General features: G+C 57.3%; 3 protein-coding genes across 3 annotated transcripts; 1 reads left to right on the forward strand and 2 right to left on the reverse strand.

The window, feature by feature from the left end:
• The first annotated feature begins 6,971 nt into the window (after positions 1-6,971).
• On the forward strand, positions 6,972-12,732 carry NDUFV1 (NADH:ubiquinone oxidoreductase core subunit V1). Its single transcript, XM_052661794.1, has 10 exons — positions 6,972-7,147; positions 8,232-8,314; positions 8,388-8,558; positions 9,291-9,474; positions 10,254-10,443; positions 11,185-11,397; positions 11,522-11,688; positions 12,022-12,103; positions 12,331-12,476; positions 12,588-12,732. Exons 1-10 carry the CDS (start codon positions 7,076-7,078, stop codon positions 12,672-12,674), a joined length of 1,395 nt encoding a protein of 464 aa, XP_052517754.1. The 5' UTR covers positions 6,972-7,075; the 3' UTR covers positions 12,675-12,732.
• A 737-nt stretch (positions 12,733-13,469) lies between these two features.
• Positions 13,470-16,932, reverse strand: LOC128068814 (double C2-like domain-containing protein gamma). Its single transcript, XM_052662036.1, has 10 exons — positions 16,710-16,932; positions 16,477-16,556; positions 16,327-16,398; positions 16,020-16,129; positions 15,793-15,928; positions 15,658-15,708; positions 14,118-14,275; positions 13,933-14,014; positions 13,675-13,771; positions 13,470-13,600 (listed from the first exon to the last, which is right to left on the reverse strand). The coding sequence occupies exons 1-10, from the start codon at positions 16,930-16,932 to the stop codon at positions 13,470-13,472; spliced, it is 1,140 nt and encodes a 379-aa protein (XP_052517996.1).
• A 3,416-nt stretch (positions 16,933-20,348) lies between these two features.
• NUDT8 (nudix hydrolase 8) lies at positions 20,349-22,931 on the reverse strand. The gene is made up of 4 exons (XM_052662037.1): positions 22,648-22,931; positions 21,453-21,585; positions 20,869-20,946; positions 20,349-20,767 (listed from the first exon to the last, which is right to left on the reverse strand). Exons 1-4 carry the CDS (start codon positions 22,839-22,841, stop codon positions 20,540-20,542), a joined length of 633 nt encoding a protein of 210 aa, XP_052517997.1. The 5' UTR covers positions 22,842-22,931; the 3' UTR covers positions 20,349-20,539.
• Between the last annotated feature and the right edge of the window lie 1,051 nt (positions 22,932-23,982).

Consider the following 23,982-nt stretch of genomic DNA (forward strand, 5'->3'; position numbering starts at 1 on the left):
AGTCGTCTCCGACTCTTTGCAACCCCATGAATCGCAGCACGCCAGGCCTCCCTGTCCATCACCAACTCCCGGAGTTCACTCAGATCACTCAGATCACTCACGTCCATCGAGTCAGTGATGCCATCCAGCCATCTCATCCTCTGTCGTCCCCTTCTCCTCCTGCCCCCAATCCCTCCCAGCATCAGAGTCTTTTCCAATGAGTCAACTCTTTGCGTGAGGTGGCCAAAGTACTGGAGTTTCAACTTTAGCATCATTCCTTCCAAAGAAATCCCAGGGCTGATCTCCTTCTGGTTGAACTGGTTGGATCTCCTTGCAGTCCAAGGGACTCTCAAGAGTCTTCTCCAACACCACAGTTCAAAAGCATCAATTCTTCGGCGCTCAGCCTTCTTCACAGTCCAACTCTCACATCCATACATGACTACTGGAAAAACCATAGCCTTGACTAGATGGACATTAGTTGGCAAAGTAATGTCTCTGCTTTTGAATATGCTGTCTAGGTTGGTCATAACTTTTCTTCCAAGGAGTAAGCGTCTTTTAATTTCATGGCTGCAGTCACCATCTGCAGTGATTTTGGAGCCCCCAAAAATAAAGTCTGACACTGTCTCTACTGTTTCCCCATCTATTTCCCATGAAGTGATGGGACCAGATGCCATGATCTTCGTTTTCTGAATGTTGAGGTTTAAGCCAACTTTTTCACTCTCCTCTTTCACTTTCATCAAGAGGCTTTTTAGCTCCTCTTCACTTTCTGCCATAAGGGTGGTGTCATCTGCATATCTGAGGTTATTGATATTTCTCCCGGCAATCTTGATTCCAGCTTGTGTTTCTTCCAGTCCAGCGTTTCTCATGATGTACTCTGCATATAAGTTAACTAAGCAGGGTGAGAATCTACAGCCTTGACGTACTCCTTTTCCTATTTGGAACCAGTCTGTTGTTCCATGTCCAGTTCTAACTGTTGCTTCCTGACCTGCATACAGATTTCTCAAGAGGCAGATCAGGTGGCCTGGTATTCCCATCTCTTTCAGAATTTTCCACAGTTCCTTGTGATCCACTCAGTCAAAGGCTTTGGCATAGTCAATAAAGCAGAAATAGATGTTTCTATTTCAAAACCACGCCCAGATCTGATAGGGCAATCCAGATATTATTGCCCAGATCCACCCTCCTCCCACCCACTGCATGGTTTGGAAGCAAGCCACTGGGAGGTTCAAGGTCACACCTCTGATTGACTAGGGAAGAAGATGATCTGATTATCGCTATTGACTGTTGTCGCTAAGTCATATCCGACTCCTTGGTGACCCCATGGACTGTAGCACGCCAGGTTCCTCTGTCCATGGGATTTCCCAGGCAAGAACACTGGAGTGGGTTGCCATTTCCTCCTCCAGGGGATCTTCCTGACTCACATTCCCTGCATTGCAGGTGGGGTCTTTACCACTGAGCCACCAGGGAAGCATCCAGACCTGTGACAGAAAAAGGCAATAAAGCCTGTTGGAGAAAAGACTAGGGTTGATGCTCTTGTGAATATTTCCAGACTTCAACTTTATCTAGAAAGGTTTTTAGGTGTTATTGCTTAGAATTCCAGGAGAAGGCAATGGCAACCCACTCCAGTACTCTCGCCTGGAAAATCCCACGGATGGAGGAGCTTGGTGGGTTGCAGTCCATGGGGTCGATAGGAGTCGGACACGACTGAGCGACTTCACTTTCACTTTTCACTTTCATGCATTGGAGAAGGAAATAGCAACCCAATCCAGTACTCCTGTCTGGAGAATCCCAGGGACGGAGGAGCCTGGTGGGCTGCCGTCTATGGGGTCGCACAGAGTCGGACACGACTGAAGCAACTTAGCAGCAGCAGCTTAGAATTCCATCTCCTTTTGCACCTGCATCAGTGGTTCTTTTCTGTAGTCACTTTGCTTTCATTGTCACGAGCAGCTATTACTAATTAGGAGGGAAATAGACACTTACGGCAGGAATTCTGGTTCTGAGCTGCCAGTTAAAATGTGCTGGTCTAAGGAAATCTAAAGGCACATGAAGTGAAAAGGAGAAACAAAAATTCTAACAAATGCAATTGGAGATTTCAATATTAAGCTTTTACCACTCCAATTAAAGTTACACCCCATATAAGGAAGCTCTGTTGTTCAGCTGCTAAGTTGTGTCTGACTCTTTGCAACCCCAATGGACTGCAGCACATCAGGCTTCCCTGTCCTTCACTATCTCCCTGAGCTTGCTCAAACTCATGTCCCTGGAGTCAGTGATGCCATCCAACCACCTCATCCTCTGTCGTCCCCTTCTCCTCCTACCCTCAATTTTTCCCAGCATCAGAGTCTTTTCCAATGAGTCAACTCTTCGCATGAGGTGGCCTACTACACTATTCAATCTTATTCTGAAGCTCTTAGTTGATGAAATAAGAAAAGAAAGTAGAACCTGACATTAGAAAGGAACATGCTAGACTCATCATTTCTCAATAATACAATCATCAGCGCAGAAAATAGAAGAGCTTCAATGGACAAACTTTCTTACGGAGAATTCCATGAAGGGTTCCAGATGTAAAATCAACTGCAGCAAAATAACGCTGTACTAAACTCAAACATCCATGGCTCAGTGGTTAAAAAAAAATCTGCCTGTGATGCAGGAGACACAGGAGATACCAGTTCAATCCCTGGGTCAGGAAGATCCCCTGGAGGAGGAAATGGCTACCCATTCCAGGATTCTTGCCTGAAAAATCCCATGGACACAGGAGCCTGGGAGGCTACAGTCCATGGGGTCACAAAGAGCTGGACGCGACTGAAGCGACTGAGCGTGGCGTTTACAAACAACAGTCAATTAGAAAATGTTATCAGAACAGAGATCACAAAAACATCCCATAAAATTCCTGTATTTTACAATGTGTGGAATTTTTTAAAATTCTAAAGGACCTAGGATATCTGAAAAAAATGAGACCATATCACATGGCTGGATGGGAAGACTCAATAATGTAAAGATACGGATTTTCTGAATTAATCTATTTAATCTAACCCAGTGCCTTTAACTGAACATTCTTAGGGCATTATGTCAGGCACTGCTCATTTACTTTCCTCAACCCTAACAGTGCTCTTTTAGGATGTATGTGATCCTAATTTCCCAATAGAGGCATGGGTCATAAAATTACACAGGAAGTAAGTGGGGGAAAGCAGGATTTTGAATCCAGGTCTTTAACCTTGATGCTCTGGTGTAACCTGTAGATAATTAGGTTTCTAAATCTATTTGTAAAATGGACTACTCTCAAGCACAGTTTTGATTGAAAAAGCAGGGTGAAAGATCATGTTATAGTTAGACACTGTTTCTACAAATAAAAACACTAAACACTCATTTTTCTGCAGGTAAATGATGTACAAACAAAGTTGCTTTTTTTTTTTTAAAGGATTTAAGATAATATTGGATTAAATAGTATTTGGCTCTGGGGTAGAGGCACTTTAGTTTTTTTCTATTAAAGTCTAAATTTTTAAGGGTCAGTATATTCATATGCTGGGAAGATTCCCTGGAGGAGGGCTTGGAAACCCACTCCAGTATTCTTGCCTGGAGAATCCCACAGACAGAGGAGCCTAGCGGGCTATAGTCCATGGGGTCACAGAGTCGGACATGACGGAAGTGATTTAGCACATATTCATATGCTACTGTGAAATGTTTTTTAACCATCTAGAAAACAGTGGAAAGAAGCAAAAATAATTTCCCTGGTGGTCCAGAGGTAAAGACCCCACACTTCCACTGCAGTGGGTACAGGTTCGATCTCTGGCGGGGGAATTAAGATTCTGCATGCTACACAGCACAGCCAAAATAACAAAAATACTAACAGGGACTAAGTCAGGGCAATGAAAACACGTGGCATGCATGCTAAGTCGCTTCAATCGTGTCTGACTGTTGGTGACTCTATAGACCATGCCCACCAGGCTCCTCTGTCCATGGGATTCTCCAGGCATGAATACTAGAGTGGGTTGCCATGCCCTCTTCCAGGGGATCTTCCCGACCAGGAAGGCAGTTCTTTATCACTAGCGCCACCTGGGAAGCCCCTGAAAACATGTTACAACTTCCTCTTGTTACTACTCTCTTTTTGCTATTTTGTATTTCTTAAATTTCCAACAAAGGAAAAGCATCTAGTTTTTTCATTTTCCAAATATAAAATTAGATTACAATATTGAGTAAGCCCCTCCCGGGAGAAGCTCTGTCCTGGGGGTTGGAGAAGACGGAAGATCAGATCAAGCTGTAGTCACGCTGGTCCCATGGCAGTAGTTGTGCAAGAGTTGTATGAAGTGGTGGAAAAAAGCTTCCTGGGAGGTGACATCCAAAGGGATCTCGAGGAGGCAGAGGAGGAAGGGGAGGAAGACAGATTCCCCGGTGCAAAGCCAGCTGGCATGGGCAGAGCCAGCCAAGCTGAGTTGGGCTCTGAGTGCCATGCCTGGGGGCTTGGGTTTCTTCCTGAAGACATGGGGAACCACGAGGGATCTCAGGCAGGGGAGGAGCAAGACGGATCCCAGGTTTACAACAGTCCTGCTCGTTCCATGGTGCGAAGAAGTGATTGCAGGGCAAAGACTTGAGGCTGGGAGACCTCAAGGAGGCTTTGCAAAATTCCGGATGAAAGCTGATGGGTCATGGCCGTGGGGTGGGCCCTGAAGGCACGGGGACGGGGTGTGCTCAGAAGGCAGGGCTGGCAGGATGCAGTGGATCTGGGGACAACGAGGCATCCTGGATGCCTCCCAGTTTCTGGCCTGGGGGCTGGCAGGGGAGACAGTGGTGCAGGATGAGATAGCCGAGAGCCAGGGTCTGGGATGCCTAAGAAGAGGGCTTCCTGGAGGAGGTGATACCCAGTGGAGCCTGACACGCATGGTCTCTGGATGGGTGGGGACTGAGGATCAGGAGACCTCAGGCCGAGTTCTGGCCACTGTGCTGTCCTAGGCAGGCCACTCCGCGTGGCTAATACTCTCTGTCCTCTTCTGAAAACAGGGGCTCGTCATTCCTACGCTCTGGGTTGAGGGAGGATTAAGGAGATAACACATGGCAAGTGCTTGGCACTGAGTCTGGCGTGGGATGATCTGGGGGCCCTGCCCGTTGTTCTTACTTTCCCATCACCCCGTGCCCAGCACCTCCCATCTGCAGCATCCCCGGGCTGCCTTCTCCCCATGGCTGTGTGTTCCCCTGACCCAGCTAGGCAGGGATGAGGAGAGAACCCACCCTCCGGCTCCATCCTGCCCCACTTCTGCCAGCCCAGAGGGAGGGATCCACGGACTCGGGTCTGAGCCCCGGATTAGCTGTGTAATCCCCAGCTCTGACTGGACAATCTCTTTTCCTGTCCGGGAAAGGGGGCCTGAGATGGGAGTCAGGACTGCTGGGCCCTGGGCCTGGGGCTGCCCCACCCCTCTGGGAGCCCTCAGACAAGGTGCCCCAGCTCTTGCCTCTTCTTTTGGAAACACCACTGACACCCGGCAAGGATTGTCATGTATGTGCCAGCTGCTCTGTGTGTCTGCTGTGTCTGGGGCGCTCTGCAAAGAATGGCCTGGGTCGGTTTCCAGCTCTACACGCAGCAGCTTCACGCCCCTGGACAAGAGATGAAACCACCATGGCCCTCCCTTTTCTTCGTGGAGAAAATGGACTTAACAGTATCTGGGGCTACTGTGGGAAATATATGAGAAATTAAGGCCCTATTACTTTGTAAATAGCACATTTCTTGAGAGATAAGAAAGGATGGGTCTTCCCTAGTGGTCCAGTGGTTCAGAATCCACCTTCCAATGCAGGGGACCCTGGTGCAGGAAGATCCCACATGCATGGGACAACTAAGGCACCTGTGAGCCACAACTACTGAACCCCGAGTGCCCTAGAGCCCCTGCTCCATAACAAGAGAGGCCACCATAAGGGGAAGTCTGAGGACTCGACTAGAGAACAGCCCTGCTCCCTGCAACTAGAGGAAGCCTGTGCACAGCAAGGAAGACCCAGTGCAGCCAAAATAAATAAATAAATTTTTAAAAAAAAGGATGACCACAGGATAAGAGAATAGAGGAGCTGGGGAGAGAAGACCCAAACAGACATCTTGGGACTCAGAGCCACAGCGTTCCAGAGAACTGACAAACTGATTAAAAAGTTAATCAAGCTTCGGAGACTTCAGGCGAAGGCAAAGATCAAAAGACCTTCTCAGGTCACTGGAGCCTGGTGGTGTTGGTGGTGGTCGGGGCCGGGGGGGGGGGGGGGGGGGTGCGGGGGGGAGGGGAGCGGGGGGGTGTGTGTGTGTTGGGGACAGAAAGGCCCTAAAGTCCCAAGCGGAAGAGGTCCTGGGGTTCAGAAGGGGACGTGACGTGGCCTGGGCCAGAAGACCCTGCGCGGGAGGGACAGAGTCCTTCCATCCAGGCCAGGGCCAGGTTGCCAAGGCAGCGGGGACCACGCCAGGATCTTGAGCAGTAGCGCCAAATGCCAAACTCTCCTGACCCGCGCCGCGGGAGAGATGGTGCGGAGAGTGGAGCAGCACCGGGGAGAGGATGTGCCGCCCGATGACCATCTCCACCCTCTTGGCTTCACCCCAACCTAGAACTCTAGACACCCCTCCTCTGGGAGACTCTGCCCCAGACCCCTCTCGTGCCCCGCCTCCCTACTTCCCTGAGCCCAGGGGTGCCCGCGGTGGGTGGGGGGAAATTCACAGTCTGGCAGGGCTGGGACAGGGCTAGAGCCGTACAAGGCAGGCAGGAGGGTGCAGCTGCATAGCTGGCTCAAAGGCTGAGAGTCCGGAGGCAAATGCGAAAGAACAGAGCAGGCGGGCAAGACAGTAAATAAACGCCAGGCCCGCGGCAGGAGACAGGCGGTCTGGAGGCCCACGGGACTACATCTCCCAGCAGCCTCAGCGCCAGACAGAGCACTTCCGGCCCCTCCGCGCTTCCTCGAGGAGGCGGGGCCAAGGGCGGGGCGGGAGCGGCGCGGGAAGTTGGGGCGCGCCCCGGCGTCAGGGCGCGTGTGACGTTCTTCCTGTGCGCCGCCTAGCGTCTTGGTCCTGCCGGGTCCTGAGCCTCAGAGCTGTGAAGGTGACAGCGGGCGGTGACCGGCTTGCCTCTCTCCGCCCCGCCCCGCGATGCTGGCGGCACGGCGGTTGCTCGGCGGGTCGCTCCCCGTGCGGGTGTCTGTGCGATTCAGCGGCGACACGGTGAGGCCCGACCTGGCTCGTCCAGGGGCGCTCGCGGGCCGGGTCTCGCTGTCGCGTCTGCGCGCGCCATGCCTGGGTCCGTAGTGCCTTCTGGAGAAGCCTCTCGTCTCTCTCGTCTGACAGGAAGGTTGCCGATGTAGAAGGGGACGGGTCCCAAACGGGAGGCTGACTCTCCCCTGCCCCCTAGCCCTCCGGCTCCTTGGCTTCCCCTTATTTAACAACTGTGCGACCTAACGGAAAATTTTGCAGGTGGCAAAGCGTCCTTGTCTCTCTCATTCCTTCCTCGCTACAACCTTGTAGCTCGTGAAGGAGTCATTACCCCATTTTACGGATGCAGAAACAGCTTTGGAGAGGGCCGTGCGCCTCCTCATTCCTCGTTCAAAGTTCTGCTCCCTGTATTGGCCCTTAAGGGGTTGGGTGTCTGGAAGCCAGGTCCCCTTAGCCCTCAGCTGTGGTTCTCTCTGTCTCATGGGATTCCAGAGCCATCTCTCCTCAAGTTTTATCCCGAGCGGGTCTCCCGCCATCATCTTGTGTCCCAACCCCAGTGAAGCATTCCTCTTCCTTCAGAAAACACATTTTGTCTCCAGCAGAGTTTAGTCATATAAGCAAGACTTTGGCCAAATTAAGTTTTGGTCCAGCAGAGCCAGACAAGTAAATAAATGGACGTGACATCACGCTGGGCTCAGGGCGGTAGTCTGTGCTGTGGATCCTTTGTGGGCTTTGGCCACAGACAGACCCATGATTAAATTCCACCTGCTCCTTCAGGCTGTTTGCCTTTTGTAAGCTCATTTTGCTCTGAGTCTTGTTTCCTCTTCTGTGAAATGGAGGAAATCATTCCTGTCTCAGGGTTATGAGAATGAAATGAGATCTTGGATATAAAAAGCTTAGGCTAGTGCCTGCTAACAGAAAGTGCTTACTAAGTGGTGATGGTAGTTATGACCCTACGAAGGGTTCTGAAGCTTTGGCCCCTGCCCTCCTCCCAATCCAACCCTCCTTAATTAGGGGACTCAAAAATCTGTAGCTCCTGGCCTGCCCCTCATAATCCCAGAGCTCTGCTGGGCATACTGACTCTCTGTGTCCCCAGACAGCGCCCAAGAAAACCTCATTTGGCTCACTGAAGGATGAAGACCGGATCTTCACCAACCTGTATGGCCGCCATGACTGGAGGTGAGATGGTGCCCTTAGGCTGGTGGGTCCCCAGGCAGGGCCTCCTCCTCACTGCCTTCCCCACCCTGTCCAGGCTTAAAGGTGCCCAGAGTCGAGGTGACTGGTACAAGACGAAGGAGATTCTGCTGAAGGGGCCTGACTGGATCCTGGGTGAGGTCAAGACGTCGGGCTTGCGGGGCCGTGGAGGTGCTGGCTTCCCCACTGGCCTTAAATGGAGCTTCATGAATAAGCCCTCAGATGGCAGGTGTGTATAGGCAGGCAAAAATGGAGTTGCACCTTGGGGTGGCTGGGACTTACCTGGGCCTTGGGGCTGTTTCCTTGGAAACCAAGAGTGAACGAAGTGGGAAAACCTTACCAGAGTTCCAGTAGCAGGGACTCAATTCCATCGTCTTCCTCAGGGGAGTCTTGAGGGGCAGCAGAGTCTACACAAGAGTTTAACCTAGCAGACTTAATTGATCGATTCCTGGCTCTGCCATTTAATCATATAGTTTTGGGCAATCTCCTGGCCTTTCTAAACCTCAGTATTCTGTTTTGTAAAATGTGTATTGTGTTGTGCAGGGATTAAAGAGATACTGTGCCTACCAGCTTTTGGCCTGCCCTTTGATCTGCATGTAGAAAGTAAATGATAAATGTCAGCTCTGCCTCCTTTTGGCTTCAGATATACGATGGAGGTTCACAGAATGCTCATTGTGACCAAAAGCAGATTTGGGCTCTTGAGAAAGCACTGGGAGAGGCATTTGGGCTGAGTAGAACCAAGACCTTGCCTGTGGTCATAGCTGCCCCAGTGTGGACTAGGTAGTGAGCTCCCTGTCGGTGGTGGTGAGCAAGCAGAGCCCTGGGGACTTGTTGCAAGGACAGAGAAGGATTGGCTGTCAGATAAAACCTCTTTGAGGTTTCCTGGTGGAGTGGGGTGAAATATGGTTGAAGGCCTGAGCCTGGTGGCCCTGTAGCCCAACTCACCTGCTGGCCCCCGCAGGCCCAAGTATCTGGTGGTGAATGCGGATGAGGGGGAGCCAGGCACCTGCAAGGACCGAGAGATCATCCGCCACGACCCCCACAAGCTGGTGGAAGGCTGCCTAGTAGGGGGCCGGGCCATGGGCGCTCACGCTGCCTACATCTACATCCGCGGGGAGTTCTACAATGAGGCCTCCAATCTGCAGGTGAGCAGGGGGAGGGCCAGGTGCTGAGCCGGCACTTCCATGCCCCAATCCAGGCAGAGTTCTTCTTAGGTTCTCATGTGGGATCTATCTGGAGTCACGCTGGGAGGGTGGGGATCTCTCGAGCTGGCCTGTGTCCTGAGTGGGACGTGCACCCCAAAGCCTCCGTCTCGCTCTGTGTCCCAGAGCCTTAGCCTGGGAAGTCTTTCTGGAGTGGGGGAGGGCTCCTGGGGTGGGGGTAGGCTGGAGAACTCAACACGTGGGGTTTTTTTTCTGAAGGGTCAAGAGGTCGTGTCAGTAATTTTCAGCCCACTGATGCCTGTAGTAATTGTCCAGGGCCAGAGCCTCACCTTTCTATTAGGTTCATAACCTGGCACATGGTAGCATTATGTATGTTATTACATATTTAAAACTCAGCCTCCAGGGTCTTTTCCTCTACTCAGAAGCAGTACTCACTCATTGTAAAGACAGGAATTCACACACACGCCAAAGAAAAATCTCCCATAGACTGGCTACCTAGAGAAACTACTTGCTGAAATTTTCATTATTTCCTTAAAGTCTTTAAAAAATACATATAGTTGGAGAATTTGTTAAATGTTATTACACAAGCAGCACACACATTGTAAACATCCCCACCCTTCTCCCAGCACGTCTTCTGCCTGTGTCCAGAGGGAGCTTGGCCCTGGACTATGGTGATGGGCTCCCTGGGCCTGTACCCCGCCCTCCCACATGCAGTGTTCCTGGGCTTGTGGGGACCGTGTCCGTACACCCCTGTCCCACAGGTAGCCATCCGAGAGGCCTATGAGGCTGGTCTGATTGGCAAGAATGCTTGCGGCTCCGGCTACGATTTCGATGTGTTTGTGGTGCGTGGGGCCGGGGCCTACATCTGCGGGGAGGAGACCGCGCTCATCGAGTCCATCGAGGGCAAACAGGGCAAGCCCCGCCTGAAGCCACCCTTCCCTGCAGACGTGGGTACGACTTGGCGCCTGGCCTCATCCTGGGCCTTGTCCTGTGGAATCTGGGATCTGGCTTCAGGTCGCCACTGATCATTCTTGGGGAATTTCTGAGTCCCTTCTGCACTGGGGGGCCTGACACCGAGAGTAGGTGGGAACAACATAGCGGCTGCACCAGTGCCCCCGGAGTCTCACCCTGCCCCAGGGCACAGGCCACACACCCGGATGTGCCCCCACCCGCCAGGAACTTGGGGCAGGGTGGTGGAGACGCAGCACAGCTGGAATCGGGCTCCCAGGGGATGAGAGTCACACAGGGGTGGAAGCAGGGCTCTCTGCCCCAGCAGCAGACCCTGGACAGATGCCACCTCCAGGAGACCCACCCCAACTGTCCCCAACCTCCAGCAGCCACTGGTTTGTTTCCTTTTTTTAAAAAAAAATTTGTTTTTGGCTGTGCTGGGTCTTCATTGCTGCGCAGATTTTTCTCTCCTTGTGGCAGACGGGGCCACTTTTTAGTTCTGGTGCCTGGGCTTCTCATCACGATGGCCTCTCTTGCTGCCAAGCACAAGCTCTAGGGCGTGCGGCTTCAGTGGTGGATCTCCTGGGCCCTGGGGGACAGGCTCAGTAGCTGTGGCGCACAGGCTTAGTTGCCCCCCCGGCACGTGGGATTGAAGCCACATCTCCTGCATTGGCAGGTGGATTCTTTGCCACTGAGCCCCCAGGGATGTGACATCCACTGGGTTCTCATCCTCCTCCCCCACAGGAGTGTTTGGCTGCCCTACAACCGTGGCCAATGTGGAGACAGTGGCCGTGTCCCCTACCATCTGCCGCCGTGGGGGTGCGTGGTTTGCCAGCTTCGGCCGAGAGCGCAACTCAGGCACCAAACTGTTCAACATCTCTGGCCATGTCAACAACCCCTGCACTGTCGAGGAGGAGATGTCTGTGCCGCTGAAGGAACTGATTGAAAAGCATGCCGGTGAGGCCTGGGGCCAGCCAGCAGGGTGGGTGGGCCTTGGGGGCCTGGGCTGGGGCGGGGGCTGACAGGTGTGCCGGCCCCCACCCTGACCATCCATCCTCTCGGGGCCTGGCTGGGGCCCCAGGGGGTGTCACGGGTGGCTGGGACAACCTCCTTGCTGTGATCCCTGGCGGCTCGTCCACCCCGCTGATCCCCAAGTCCGTGTGTGAGACGGTGCTGATGGACTTCGACGCGCTGATACAGGCGCAGACGGGCCTGGGCACAGCTGCCGTGATTGTCATGGACCGCTCGGTAAGGAAGGGCTGCCCACGCTCCCCACCCAGTGCCTTAGGCCAGCCTGGTTAGTAACCTGGCCCAGGCTTCTCAGAGACACCCGCCAGTTCTTGGAATCAGTTCTGACAGAACTGTCAGGAATCAGTTCTCTGATTCCTGTCACCCGAGATACAGGGAGGTGGGAGAGGCTGGGGGGCAAGGCTTCTCTTGGGGGAATGGCCGTGGAGCCTGGCAGCGCAGGATGCCTGGGGTGGGTGGAGGTGGTCAGAGCGCTGCTGGAATCGGGCGGGCGTGCCACCAGGGGCTGAGGCTCAGGCTCGGGCACCTCCTCACTGCCACTTGTCTCCGCAGACAGACATTGTGAAAGCCATCGCCCGCCTCATCGAGTTCTACAAGCATGAGAGCTGTGGCCAGTGCACCCCGTGCCGCGAGGGTAGGCGCGCTGGGCAGGCTGGGGGTTTCTGTGTGGCTCACGCCAGGCCTGGGGGAGGCACGGGGCACAGGTGGCGTGGGCTCCGGACCCTGAATACGCCGTTGCGGATGCCCAGCCTGCTGTGGCTTCTCTCAGCCCCCTCGCCCCATGACCCGCACCCCTCGAGTTCCATCCCCTGCATGCCGGCTGGAGGGGTCAGCAGGCCGTCTCCTGCTGCCCCGGTGCAGGTGTGGACTGGATGAACAAGGTGATGGCCCGCTTTGTGAGGGGAGATGCCCGGCCGGCAGAGATCGACTCCCTGTGGGAGATCAGCAAGCAGATCGAGGGCCACACCATCTGCGCCCTGGGCGACGGGGCCGCCTGGCCTGTGCAGGTATGCTGCCCCGCGAGGGGCACGGGGGCTGAGTGCCTGGGCACGGGGGCTGGTGGGGCTTTCAGACCCTGCTTCACACAGCGCCCGCTGCACCCCCCACCCCCACCCCAGGGCCTGATCCGACACTTCCGGCCGGAGCTCGAGGAGCGGATGCAACGGTTTGCCCAGCAGCACCAGGCCAGGCAGGCCGCTTCCTGAGCCCACGGGACTGGTGTTTGTCTGGACAGCTGGACAATAAAGCTAGCGATACCCATTCTCTCGTTGCATCTTCCCTGTGGCCTTGCTCGCCTGCACGCTGCTGCTGCAGCCCGTGACTCACAGAGGCTTGTTTCTCAGACAGTGGGGGGAATAGGTCAGGACAAGGTCGTGTTGAGAGTTGACACCTTGACTCCTGTGTGTCAGCCTGTCACAGACTGGGCGTGCTCAGTCATGTCCGATTCTTTGGGAGCCTTTGGGCTGAAGCCCGCCAGGCTCCTCTGTCCAGGGGATTCTTTCCAGGCAAGAATACTGGAGTGGGTTGCCATTTCTTTCTCCACGGGATCTTTCTGATCCCGGAATTGAATCCTTGTCTCCTGCATTGCAGGCAGCTTCTTTACACACAGCCACTAGGGAAGCCCCTGTCATCGACCTCCCTGAGCGTTTATCCCTCAGTGCAGGAATCAAGAGTTGGGAGGGGAAAACTGTGACCTGGGGTCCAGACCTGGGCCTGGCCCAGTGCAGGCCTCTCGAGGGTGGGAGCAAGGAGAGCAGGGCCCATTCTGCCCTGTGAGGCGATGGCAGGGGAAAAACGGACTGTCTGGTCTGTTTGGGAGGAGAGGTTTATTCTTGCTTCATGATTTGACGGTGGGGTGAATTTGGAAGTGGGAAAGGAAGGAAACAACTGACCAGGGGCTGAATAGTGGGGTTGAAGCAGCCCGGCGCCTTCCAGCTCCGCAGAGAGACTGTGGGTCAGCCTGGGGAAGGGGCACTGAGCCGGCCAGGCTGGGGGTCCCGCTAGTCGCTGAGCTGGAGGGGCGCGCCGTCCAGCGGGTGCCACAGCTCCAGCCTGCGGTCACTGTGGCCCAGGCATTCGCGCCAGTGTTGCTGGCGTTCCCCGCCGGCCCGGCTGCTCAGCTGCACTCCACCTGGGTTGGGGGACAGGTCAGGAGCCATGTGGGAGTCCCGCCCCCCGACTCAGCTCCCCCGCATTCCCGCTCACCAATGAAGTCATCAGCCGTGCCCATGTCATAATCCCATACAGACACCAGCAGTGTCTTCTGGGCCAGTTCCTCCCGCGGGCCTGCGTAGAAGAACTCCTGCAGGGGACGCAGTGAAAAAGAGGCGGTCTTAATCCTTCACAGCTTCAGGAACAGACTTAGGCGAGTGGCCCAGGGTGGCTGGGGTCTGCACTGTGTGAGACAGGATGCCAACTCCCCTTCCCCAGCAGCCAGGACTGCCTTCTGTCTGGCCAGCCTACCTCGTTGAACTCGGGGTTCAGGGTCTTCTTCCGGACGCTGGTCTTGTATTTCCATTTCTTTCCTGCGTTGGGATGCAGGAAACTGGGAGGGATGAGGTTGGTTTCAGTGTGGCCCCGGAGAGGTGAGCCACGGGGGTGCTCTGAGGAACCCCCACTGCCCACCCAGCTGCCTGCTTCACACTCACAGGCGGACATAGGGGTCCGAGTAGCCGTTGGCGTCCATGGGGGCAAGGTGGGCGCAGCGCAGCACCCCCACCAGCAGGCCACCCCGCTGAGAGCCGTAGCACAGCGACAGCAGGACACGCCCCCGCTCCTCCGAGGCTGGCTCCGCCTCCCCCTCCTGCTGCAGGGTTGGCTGGGTGAGCCCCGCGCGGCCCAGCGCCCACAGGGTAGGCTGGGTGAGCCCCGCGTGGCCCAGCACCCACAGGGCAGGCTGAGTATATAGCCCTGCGTGGCCCAGCGCCCACAGGGTAGGCTGAGTATATAGCCCTGCGTGGCCCAGTGCCCACAGGGTAGGCCGGGTGAGCCCCGCATGGCCCAGCGCCCACAGGATAGGCTGGGTCAGCTCCAGGTGGCCCAGCGCCCAGCTGCCCACCAGTATTGGCCCAGACAGGAGAACTCAAACTGGCCGCAAAGAAATCAGGGGCCAATGTTCGATTTCGCGGTTCAGTTTCCCGATAGTCACTGACTTAGTGTCTTGGAATGAGACTTCCTGGTCCACTCTACCCTCTGGAACCTGAGAAGGGGAGGGGGCTTGTCCAGGTCTCGTGATCGGCCACTTGCGGCTGTGTTTGTCGTGGAGAGGGAGGGAACTGATGTCTCTGAGGGTCAGAAACTCTCAGTAGGAGCTTCCTAGGTAGCCTTCCATTAGGGGCCCGTCTCTTCCCTCTTGGGGAAGCCTGGAAGCAGCTCCCAGAGGGTCGTCCCTCCTCAAAGCACACACAGGCCTCGTGAGCTGTAAGACCCTCCCCCCTCACACCCCACAGCCCGGGGGGCCAGACGCTGAATGCCCTTTGCCCCCTCAGCCCCTGGTGCTTCCAGAAGGACTCGGAGGATACTGTGGAAAGAATATTCTCCTACACCTAATGTGATCTGCAGAAAGCCCAACCGCCTTGCTCGCGTTCAGTCCTCAGTATGGGGGGAGGCGGGGTTTGTGAGTGCCGGCCGGGCACCAGGGGGCTGCTGTGTGTGTCCGGGGGTCTGGGACGGGAAGGGCTTGTAGTAGGGCTGCTCCCCGGGGAGGGCTCCCCAGCCTGGACTTGACTAACCGACAGTTGCAGGCTCCACTAGGGGGCAGGGCAGCAGCGCCTGGGGGAGCTGGGATGGGGAGGGCCCTGCCCCAGCTCTGTGGGTCCCTGGGGCCCTGGGCTGCAGCGGCTTTGGCCAGGTCTCTGGTTTCAACCTGCCAGCCCCTCGCGGTCACCTTCACCCCTCCTGACAAGGGCCAGTCCAGAGCTCCCAGCCCAGGAGCAGTGCCTGCTCGCCCCGGGGCAGGCCTAGCAGCCATGGAACCACCACAGCCGTTCTCCCCTGAACTCTGACCTGCCCCACCCGCATGGGCCACTGACCAACCGCCCAGCTCCAGCCTCTGTCTCAAGCTGGCCTGTGCCTCTGAGACTACGAATGTTCACGGGCCCAGAGGGAGAGAGGGCCTCAGTTTCTCTGAGCTGCCCTGGCCCCGGAGCCCTGCCCAACACCCGGCTCTGGGTCCCACGTCCCACCGACCTCATACAGAGACATGCCACGTGCTGTGTCCAGGCTCTTGGGCCTCTTGGTCTGAAAGAGCAGAGAGCCTGGTCACCTGGGCCAGTTGCCGCCCGGGTCTCCCTCCATGTTCCTTGCCCCCCAGCCCCACCTCACCAGCCTGGGCCTCTCCAGACACACGTCGAAGCTCCTGGCCTGGTTGGGCACCAGCTTCCTCAGGGGCACCCGCAGCTCTCCCAGGGGAGGCGCCCGCCTTCGTCGCCGCAGCCACGGGTCTTCACACACGCATAGCCTGGGGGCCACTCGGGTCAGCCTGGCCAGGCCAGCCCTGCCTCCCTGTCTCCACCTGGCCGCCCCCCTTGTGGCCCAGGCCCCATCCTCACCGCAAGGTCTTGCGCCGGGCATCCTGGAGGGTGAACCCATGATAGGTGAGCGTCTCCTCCCAGACAGGACCCCTCGTGCCCCGAACCGTGTGCGTCCGCCGCTGGCTGGCCTGAGGGCCAAGTGGGGGGTGTGGTCAGAGCCCTCCTCGGACCCCGGCGCCCCACCTGGGTCCCCTCCGTCCCAGCAATGGGGGGACCCCTGCCTGAGGGGGAGGCCTTGGGGGGGAGGGGCATGGCAGACCAGGTGGGCACTCCAGCCGGGTACCTGGCCAAGGGGTAGCGGTGGGGGCCTGTGTCTCGCCCTCACCTTGCTGGCTCCGGGCAGCAGGTTGGCTTTGACGAAGGTGTCCACAGAGCCCGAGGCCGGTGGCTTGAGGCCCTGGGAAGGGAGAGTGGCTGTGGGAGAGGCCTGGGGTGCAGGCGTGAGCCCCGGGGACGCCGCCCACCCCCTCCTCACCTTGGCACGGTGAGCCGTGCAATGCAGGGTGCTGCTGTCCACGTCAAAAAGGAGCGTGAACTCAAGGGTGCCAAGGGCGGCTAGGGGCAGGTGGCAGGCAGGTCAGCGTCTGCGTCAACCCCGCCAGGCACCATGCCTCCTGGCCCTCCCCGGTCGGATGCCTGGCCTGCCCCAGACCCCCTTCCTGGATGGACAGAGCCCAGAGTGTCCCCCCCAACCCCGCCCCCACTCACTGCTGTCGTCTGAGTCTGCCTCTGGCTCTGGGTCCGGCTGGGGCTGGGGTGCAGAGTGGGCGGGGGTCACTGGAGGGCGTGGGTCTGGGGGCTGCAGGGCGGGCTCAGTGGTGGGGTAGAAGTGCGGGAAGTAGTGGGAGATGAGGCGGATGGGCCGGATGGGGCCTGGGCTCACGTCGATAGCCATGTGCTCCTGCATGCTCACCCGCCCCCGGCCCGCCATGGGGGTGCGGACATGGGCAGAGACTCAGGAGCCCTCGAGGACCGCAGATGAGGGGGCGGCACTGACCCACCCAGACAGGGCCAACAGGCATCACCGAGGGCGTCGGGGGGGGGTCCTGGGAGGCAGCCGGGACCTGAGTACAGAGGACAGGGTCAAGGCTGGTGGGGTGGGGGCCTCCAGCCTGGGGGGCACCCCGTGTGCCGGCAGCTAGGCCTGCAGGGCCACTTACCGCTCCGAGAGCCCCTGCACCTGCCTTGGGTGGCTGCTGGGCGCTGACTGAGGTGACCGGTGAGAGCCGGGGAGGTGGAAAGGGCGGGACTCAGGGCCCCCCCAGAGCCCAGGAGCCCACAGCTCCCTGCCCTCCACTGCAAGGGTCCCTTCCCCCACCAGTTCGCACTCTATTTTCTATTTTCACCACCATCATGTGGCTCTGCTCCCAGATGAGGAGGCTGGAGGGCCGGAGGTGACACAAGAGGTGTGAGGGGCAACAGGAGGCAGGGTTGGGGGGAAGGAAGGGTGGGGGGGGGGGGTTGGGGGGAGCAGGTGGGGAGTCACGCGGGAGGGGGAGGGGCGGGGAACGGGGAGGCGAGCCGGGAGGGCTCCATGGAGACAGGAGGGGGAAGGCAACCTGGTCCCCTGCTGCTCAAGCCTTTAAAACATCAACCAATTACTTGGGCTCCTCTCGCCCTTCTCCCAGCTTGGAATAAAATCCTAACCCACCGCTGAGGCTCGGCCCCTCACTGCGGTCCCCTGAATGGTGGGCCCCTTTGCCCCCACGTTTCCTTGAACACAGCAAGCTTTGTGCACGTGTTGCTTCTTCCGATTGTTGTTCTCTCGCTCAGTCGTTTTTGACTCTTTGCGCCCCCATGGACTGCAGCATACCAGGCTTCCCTGTCCTTCACTATCTCTGCAGATTGCTCAGATTCAGGTCCATGGAGTCAACGATGCTCCTTCTGATAGGGATAGACTAAGGATAGTTATGCAAGTAGTTGCAGAAGTCCCAGTAGGGGACTAGAGACAGGGACCCTAGGGAGCTCTGGGGGCCACTGCAAGTTAGGTGATCACTCAAGAAAGCTATCAGAACATCATGGGACGAAGCAGGCTTGCTTAACTATAAAACCATAAATGGAAGCATGAGATATGCCCCAGGTCAAGTGAAAGAAAAAAGTATTCTGCTGATTTAAGCACTGAGACAGTCCTAGTTTGACCTTCTAGGGTCAGATACTCTGCTGTCCGATGTGAAGGAGGAGCTAGTGATGAAAAGTGAAAGTTGCTCAGTCATGTCCAACTCTTTGGAGACCCCATGGACTATACAGTCCATGGAATTTTCCATGACAGACTACTGGAGTGGGTAGCCTTTCCCTTCTCCAGGGGATCTTCCCAACCCAGGAATCGAACTGGGGTTTCCTGCATTGCAGGTGGATTCTTTACCAACTGAGCTATCAGGGCAGCCCACCTGGTGATGAAAGCCTGAGGTCTACTCAAAGAATGAGAAGGCGGTCTTTCCCCTCTCCCCAACTTTCCTTCAATTATAAAAATGTAACCCACTTAATCCTTGGGGCAGAGCCTCCTCTCTCACAAGCGTCCTATATTAATAAATCTACTTCTTGCCTAGCACTTTGCCTCTCGCTGAATTCCTTCTGTGCTGAAACATGAGACCCTGAGCCTCAGTATATTGAGACACCAGGTGAGTGACTCCAATTATAAGACTGTGGGCTCAAGTCCCAATCGGGGTTGCACTTTTGCCCCAACTTCCCTCCCTTGCCCTTCGACCTGCCCTGCTCCTGTTTATCTATGGTCTCAAGGTCACTCTCTGCAGGGGAATATGGCTGCCTTTTGCCTGCTCACCTTCCCTTTCTCTTTCCAGGGGAACTTTGGGGGGCCACCCCTTCCCTACTTGCATTCTAGGAGGTTCACCCTGTTCCCCAGGCCTGTGCCCCAGGCCTGGCTGATCAATGAATTCCAAGTCCAGCAGCCAAGTGACAGGCTCAAGGAAGGTCATGTGACCCAAAGTCAGCCAAGAAAGTGTAACTCTGGGATAGACTGGTCCAGAAAGAGAAGCTGTTTTCTGCTGATGGGATGCTGGTACTGTTCTGTCCTACAGCTGTCGTCTTCTCCTTGTCTCTCATCTCTGGGGAGTGGAGAATACTCCCAAGAGTGAGGCTGATACAGTGGAAAGCACAGAAAGAAGAGTGCCCGGAGCTCTTGGATCCAGCTACACCTGAAGCTAGTCTATCTGTGGAGTTTGCAATCACTATTCCTCCAGATGGCGACTGCAGCCATGAAATGAAAAGACGTTTACTCCTTGGGAGAAAAGTTATGACCAACTTAGCATATTAAAAAGCAGAGACAGTACTTTGCCAACAAAGGTCTGTCTAGTCAAAGCTATGGTTTTTCCAGTAGTCATGTATGGATGTGAGAGTTGAACCATAAAGAAAGCTGAGCGCCAAAGAATTGATGCTTTTGAACTGTGGTATTAGAGAAGACTCTTGAGAGTCCCTTGGACAGCAAGGAGATCCAACCAGTCCATCCTAAAGGAAATCAGTCCTGAATATTCGTTGTAAGGACTGATGTTGAAGCTGAAACTCCAATACTTTGGCCACCTGATGGGAACGGCCAACTCATTGGAAAAGACCCTGATGTGGGAGAGACTGAAGGCGGGAGGGGAAGGGAACAACAGAGGATGAGATGGTTGGATGACATCACTGATTCAAAGGACGTGAGTTTGAGTGAACTCCGGGAGTTGGTGATGGACAGGGAGGTCTGGCATGCTGCAGTCCATGGGGTCGCAAAGAGTCAAACATGACCGAGTGACTGAACTGAACTTCATTCCTCCTTTGGCAAAGTCAGCCACTGGGTGGCGTTTTCTATCCCTTGTCCTACCTAATACTGCCCAGTCCACCATGTCCAGGTCAGACTCCCCACCTCTTCAACTCACAGAGATTTACAAGATGGATATGTAATTCCATTACACATCTGTGAGTAATTAATGTGTAATCACACGATTATCTATGTGACCTGGTCTAAGGTTGCCCCAAGACTGAGCACCTTTAGAGGGCAGGGTAGCATCTGGCTGGTGCACAGATGTGGCCCCAGCACAGCACCTGGCACGGGGAGAGCCTGGCACGTCACAAGTTTGCAGTAACATGCAGGGCTCCTCTCTGGATGCCTGCTGCCCGGCACAGCGTCAGCCAGGCTCGGAGGACAGTTCTGCAGTGGCTGTGGTGGCTGGGAGTTTGGGCTCTGGTGTCAGACAGGGTCTGGTTCAAATCCCAAACTGGGGTGACCTTGGGCAAGGTGTCTGCCCTCCCTGATCCCGTCTCACTACCCAGGGACAGCAGTGGTCTCACCTCCCAGGGCCATGGTGAATGTAAAATGTGAAATGAGAGAAAAGACGCCAGACACAGTATGCGCGCATAGCAAGTGACAGCGTGATTATCCCAAGGTGCCCCAGCCAGCAGGCCAGCTGTCCCATGGACTCTGCCCCAATGTCAGGGCTCCAGTGCAGAAGATGCACTTGCCACGGTGTTTGGAAACGCTCTTTATTCAGTCCTGGAGAGGAGCCGGCCTGGCCGGGCCAAGGCAGGGCCCGCTCGGGGCCAGGCCTTCAGCCCCGGGGCAGCTCTGGGCCAGCCAGGCGGGGCTGGTAGACGCCAGGGGCCAGCAGCTTCAGGGTGAACTCAGTGATGACGGCTGTGAGGCCCCAGACTCGGTGCGGCCCATGCAGGAATACGGGCAGTGTGTATTGGAAGTGGCCACCGTGGCAGAAGTGGGTGTAACCCTGGTTCTGCTCCTGCAGCAGATGGGCCAGGGGCAGGGCGAACACTTCATCCACCTGTGGGCAGGGGGCAGCGAGAGGGCAGATGGAGCGCTGGCCACTGCAGCCTCCCCTATCGGGACAACCCGCCCTCCCCCTCCCCAGATGCCCCCACTCACCTCCTCGGGGTTGGGCCTGAGGCTCTGGGGATCCAGCGGGCCCACTCCAGCCAGCACCGGCACCACTGTGGCCTTTTCCTGCGGCGGGAGGGGAGCAGGCCGTCAGGGCAGGGCTGGGCTGGGCTTGGCGGAGCTTTGGGCCAGGGGAGCCTGAGGGGAGGCCTCTGCTCGTGGACTTGCTCCAGCTATGCTGACTGGCTCAGGCCCCCTCAACACACTAGACCTACTCGGGCCTCTGCGCCGTTGCTCTCCCTTACTTTTACCACCCTCAAATCACCCCTGCCTAGCCTGCAACGCCCTCAACAACCTCTGTCCACCAAGCTGAGTGGAGCTGGTTCACCTGGAGCCACCTCCATCCCAGGACTGAGCCTCAGGATCCCCTGTGAAAGGGGAATCAAATACCCCTGGCCCCTTCCCGACGGGTGTGGGAGGTTGGAACACAATGGCTGGGCAGGTTGTCTGGGACCCCACCGCCCTCGATGACTGCCACAGTCCCCATGGCCACCCTCCTGATCCCTGAGCGCCCTGCTCCTAGCCCAGGGTGAGCAGAGAGGCCAAGCAGGGTGAGGGCCTGAAGGGCTTACCCGGTCGTGCACGGGCCGCAGAACTCCCCAAACCTTCTCCTCGGGCACAGCCAGGCCCAGCTCCTCCTGCGTCTCCCTCAGGGCCGTGTGCACCACGTCCCGATCAGCGGGGTCACACTTGCCACCTGGGAAACTGAACAGGCAGAGGGAGCCTGCTTCTTGGGCCACTGGGGCCACGAAGGGCTGGGGGTGGCCGCTGCGGCAGGGGCTCGCCTAAAACAAAGTCTCTGCCCCTAGTTTGCAGAGAGGGCTGGGTAAGCCCCATGGCCTCTGCAGGTTCAGTTTACCTCCCTGAACAACAGGAGTAGGGGGAGAAGCTCCGGGGCTCAGACACGCTAACTGGGCTTATCGTGGGTCACCCCAGAGGTGCTGACAGCGACCCTAGGGTGTCCCCAGTTTCCCCCCGGGGGAGGGGGGTCGCAGCCTGGGCAGGAAGCCAAATAGCCCCGCCCCGCGCTCCCCCTTGGCTCCCGGAGGGGAATCCTCCTGCAGTCGCAGGGAAAGGGCAAAGTTCTGCCTTTTTAGTGCGTGTGCTTGGTCGCTCAGTCATGTCCAGCTCTTTGTGACCCCGTGGACTGTAGCCCGTCAGGCTCCTCTGTGCATGGGGATTCTCCAGGCAAGAAGACGAGTGGGTTGCCATGCCCTCCTCCAGGGGAATCTTCCCCACCCTGGAATCGAAGCTCAGGTCTCCTGCATTGCAGGCGGATTCTTTACTGTCTGGGCCACCAGGGTAGCCCAAGAATACTGGAGTGGGTAGCCTTTCCCTTCTCCAGGGGATCTTCCCAACCCAGGAATGGAACTGGGGTCTCCTACATTGCAGGCGGAGTCTTCAGCGTCTGAGCCACAAAGAAGCCCATGAACACTGGAGTGGGTAGCCTATCCCTTCTCCAGGGGATCTTCCTGACCCAGGAATCGAACCGAAGTCTCCTGCATTGCAGGCGGAGTCTTTATCAGCTGAGCTACCTTATGTCCCGCGCCCGCGCTTCGAGCGTCCGCGCGGCGGCGCCAGGGCAGGAGTACCAGCGGCGCCAGGCTCCTCCCTCCGCAGCCGGCTGGCCCAAGGGCTCTGCTTAGACCCATTCTGCAGAGGCGGAAACCAAGGCTCGGGGAGGCTAAGTGCTTTGCCCACGACCCGGCGGTCTCCGGAGTTTAGCAGCGCCCTCCTAGAAGGGAGAGGAGGTCCCGGCAGGTGTACCTGACGTCACCCTTGTGCCTCCCGGCCAGGCGGCTGGACCGCAGCGTGTAGAGTAGCGCCGGGACCCCGTGCACCGAGCACAGCGGCACGAGGACCGCGGCTGCCGCAGGCCGCGCGCGCAGCCGGGCCGTGGCTCCCGCCAGCAACCGCCGGCAGCGCTGTTCGCCCTCCGCCGACAGGCAGTCGGGCAGCATGTCCGGTCCAGCGCGGCGGGGACACCAAGGGCACCGGGCGCCGAGAGGGAAGAAGCTCGGGCGAGCACACTCGGGGAGGTCTCTCGGGAACTTGGTGGGGCGGGCCGTGGGAGGAGTTTGACCGCCTTGGTGGGGCGCGGTAGCGGCACAGGCCACGCCTACGAGGGCGGGGCCCGACCAAGGGGCGGACCCAGGCAGGGGAGGGGGCGCTCTGAGAATTGTGGGGCGGGGCGGGAAGGGGCGGGGCTCGATAGCCTGGGCTTCCGGCAGGGGCAGGCCTGGGCTTGCGGTAGGGGAGGGCCTGGGGCGGGGCGGGAAGGGGCGGGGCGGGAAGGGGCGGGTCTGGCCCGACGGGTCTGAAGAGTGTCTCCTGCCTAGTGCAACTGGACTCGTGTCTGGCCGGCGACCGGGGTCGACCGTACTGACCGCGGGGTTTGGAAGTCGGGGTGTCTGATTGTTGAGGCCCCGCATTTCTCTGCGCCCGCAAGTGCTGCAGGATGTTTGGAGTCGGCGTTTAACGAGTAGAGATGCCTGGGGCCGCGGGAAGGAGTGCCCAGCCCTGCCCACCGTCCGGGCCCTATCTCCTGGCTCCGCTGGGTGGCAGGAGCTGCGCCCTCTCGCTCCAGGGAACCCACTCCAGCCCCAGACCTTTCCCCTGCTTTTCCCACCTCCAGGAGCTGGCCTCCTCCTCTCCCATCTCCTCTGGAACTTCTGCTCTTACAGGTGCTGGTCACTTTCTCTAGAAGCTCTCCTGCCTGGAATTTTGATTGAATTCTCAAACTCCTAGCGTCACCCCCACCTTGACCCCTGTGGTCACTGCCTGTGGCGTGCTGCACCCTCTGCCAGACTGTGTCCCCCCCGCCAAGGACCAGACACCCTGGTTTTGCACACAGCACCTAAACGTGAAATGAATGGCAGGTGTCCCATGCTTTGCTTCGACTTTGAGCAGTGCCTCCCTCAGCTGCAGTTTTGGTGCTCATCTGGGTGGGCGAGGCAGAGGGCAGGAATACAACCTCCCTCACAGCCCTGCCACTCAGCTTGTGTTGCCAGCTTTACCATGACTCTGCTCCCTGGGACGCCAGCAGCACGGAGCAGAGCTTTGTGATGTTTGCAGCCCAGACTCTGGGGTGTGGGCTTTCCT

The sequence above is a fragment of the Budorcas taxicolor genome, chromosome 25, assembly GCF_023091745.1.
Source record: "Budorcas taxicolor isolate Tak-1 chromosome 25, Takin1.1, whole genome shotgun sequence".
Lineage (NCBI taxonomy): Eukaryota > Metazoa > Chordata > Mammalia > Artiodactyla > Bovidae > Budorcas > Budorcas taxicolor.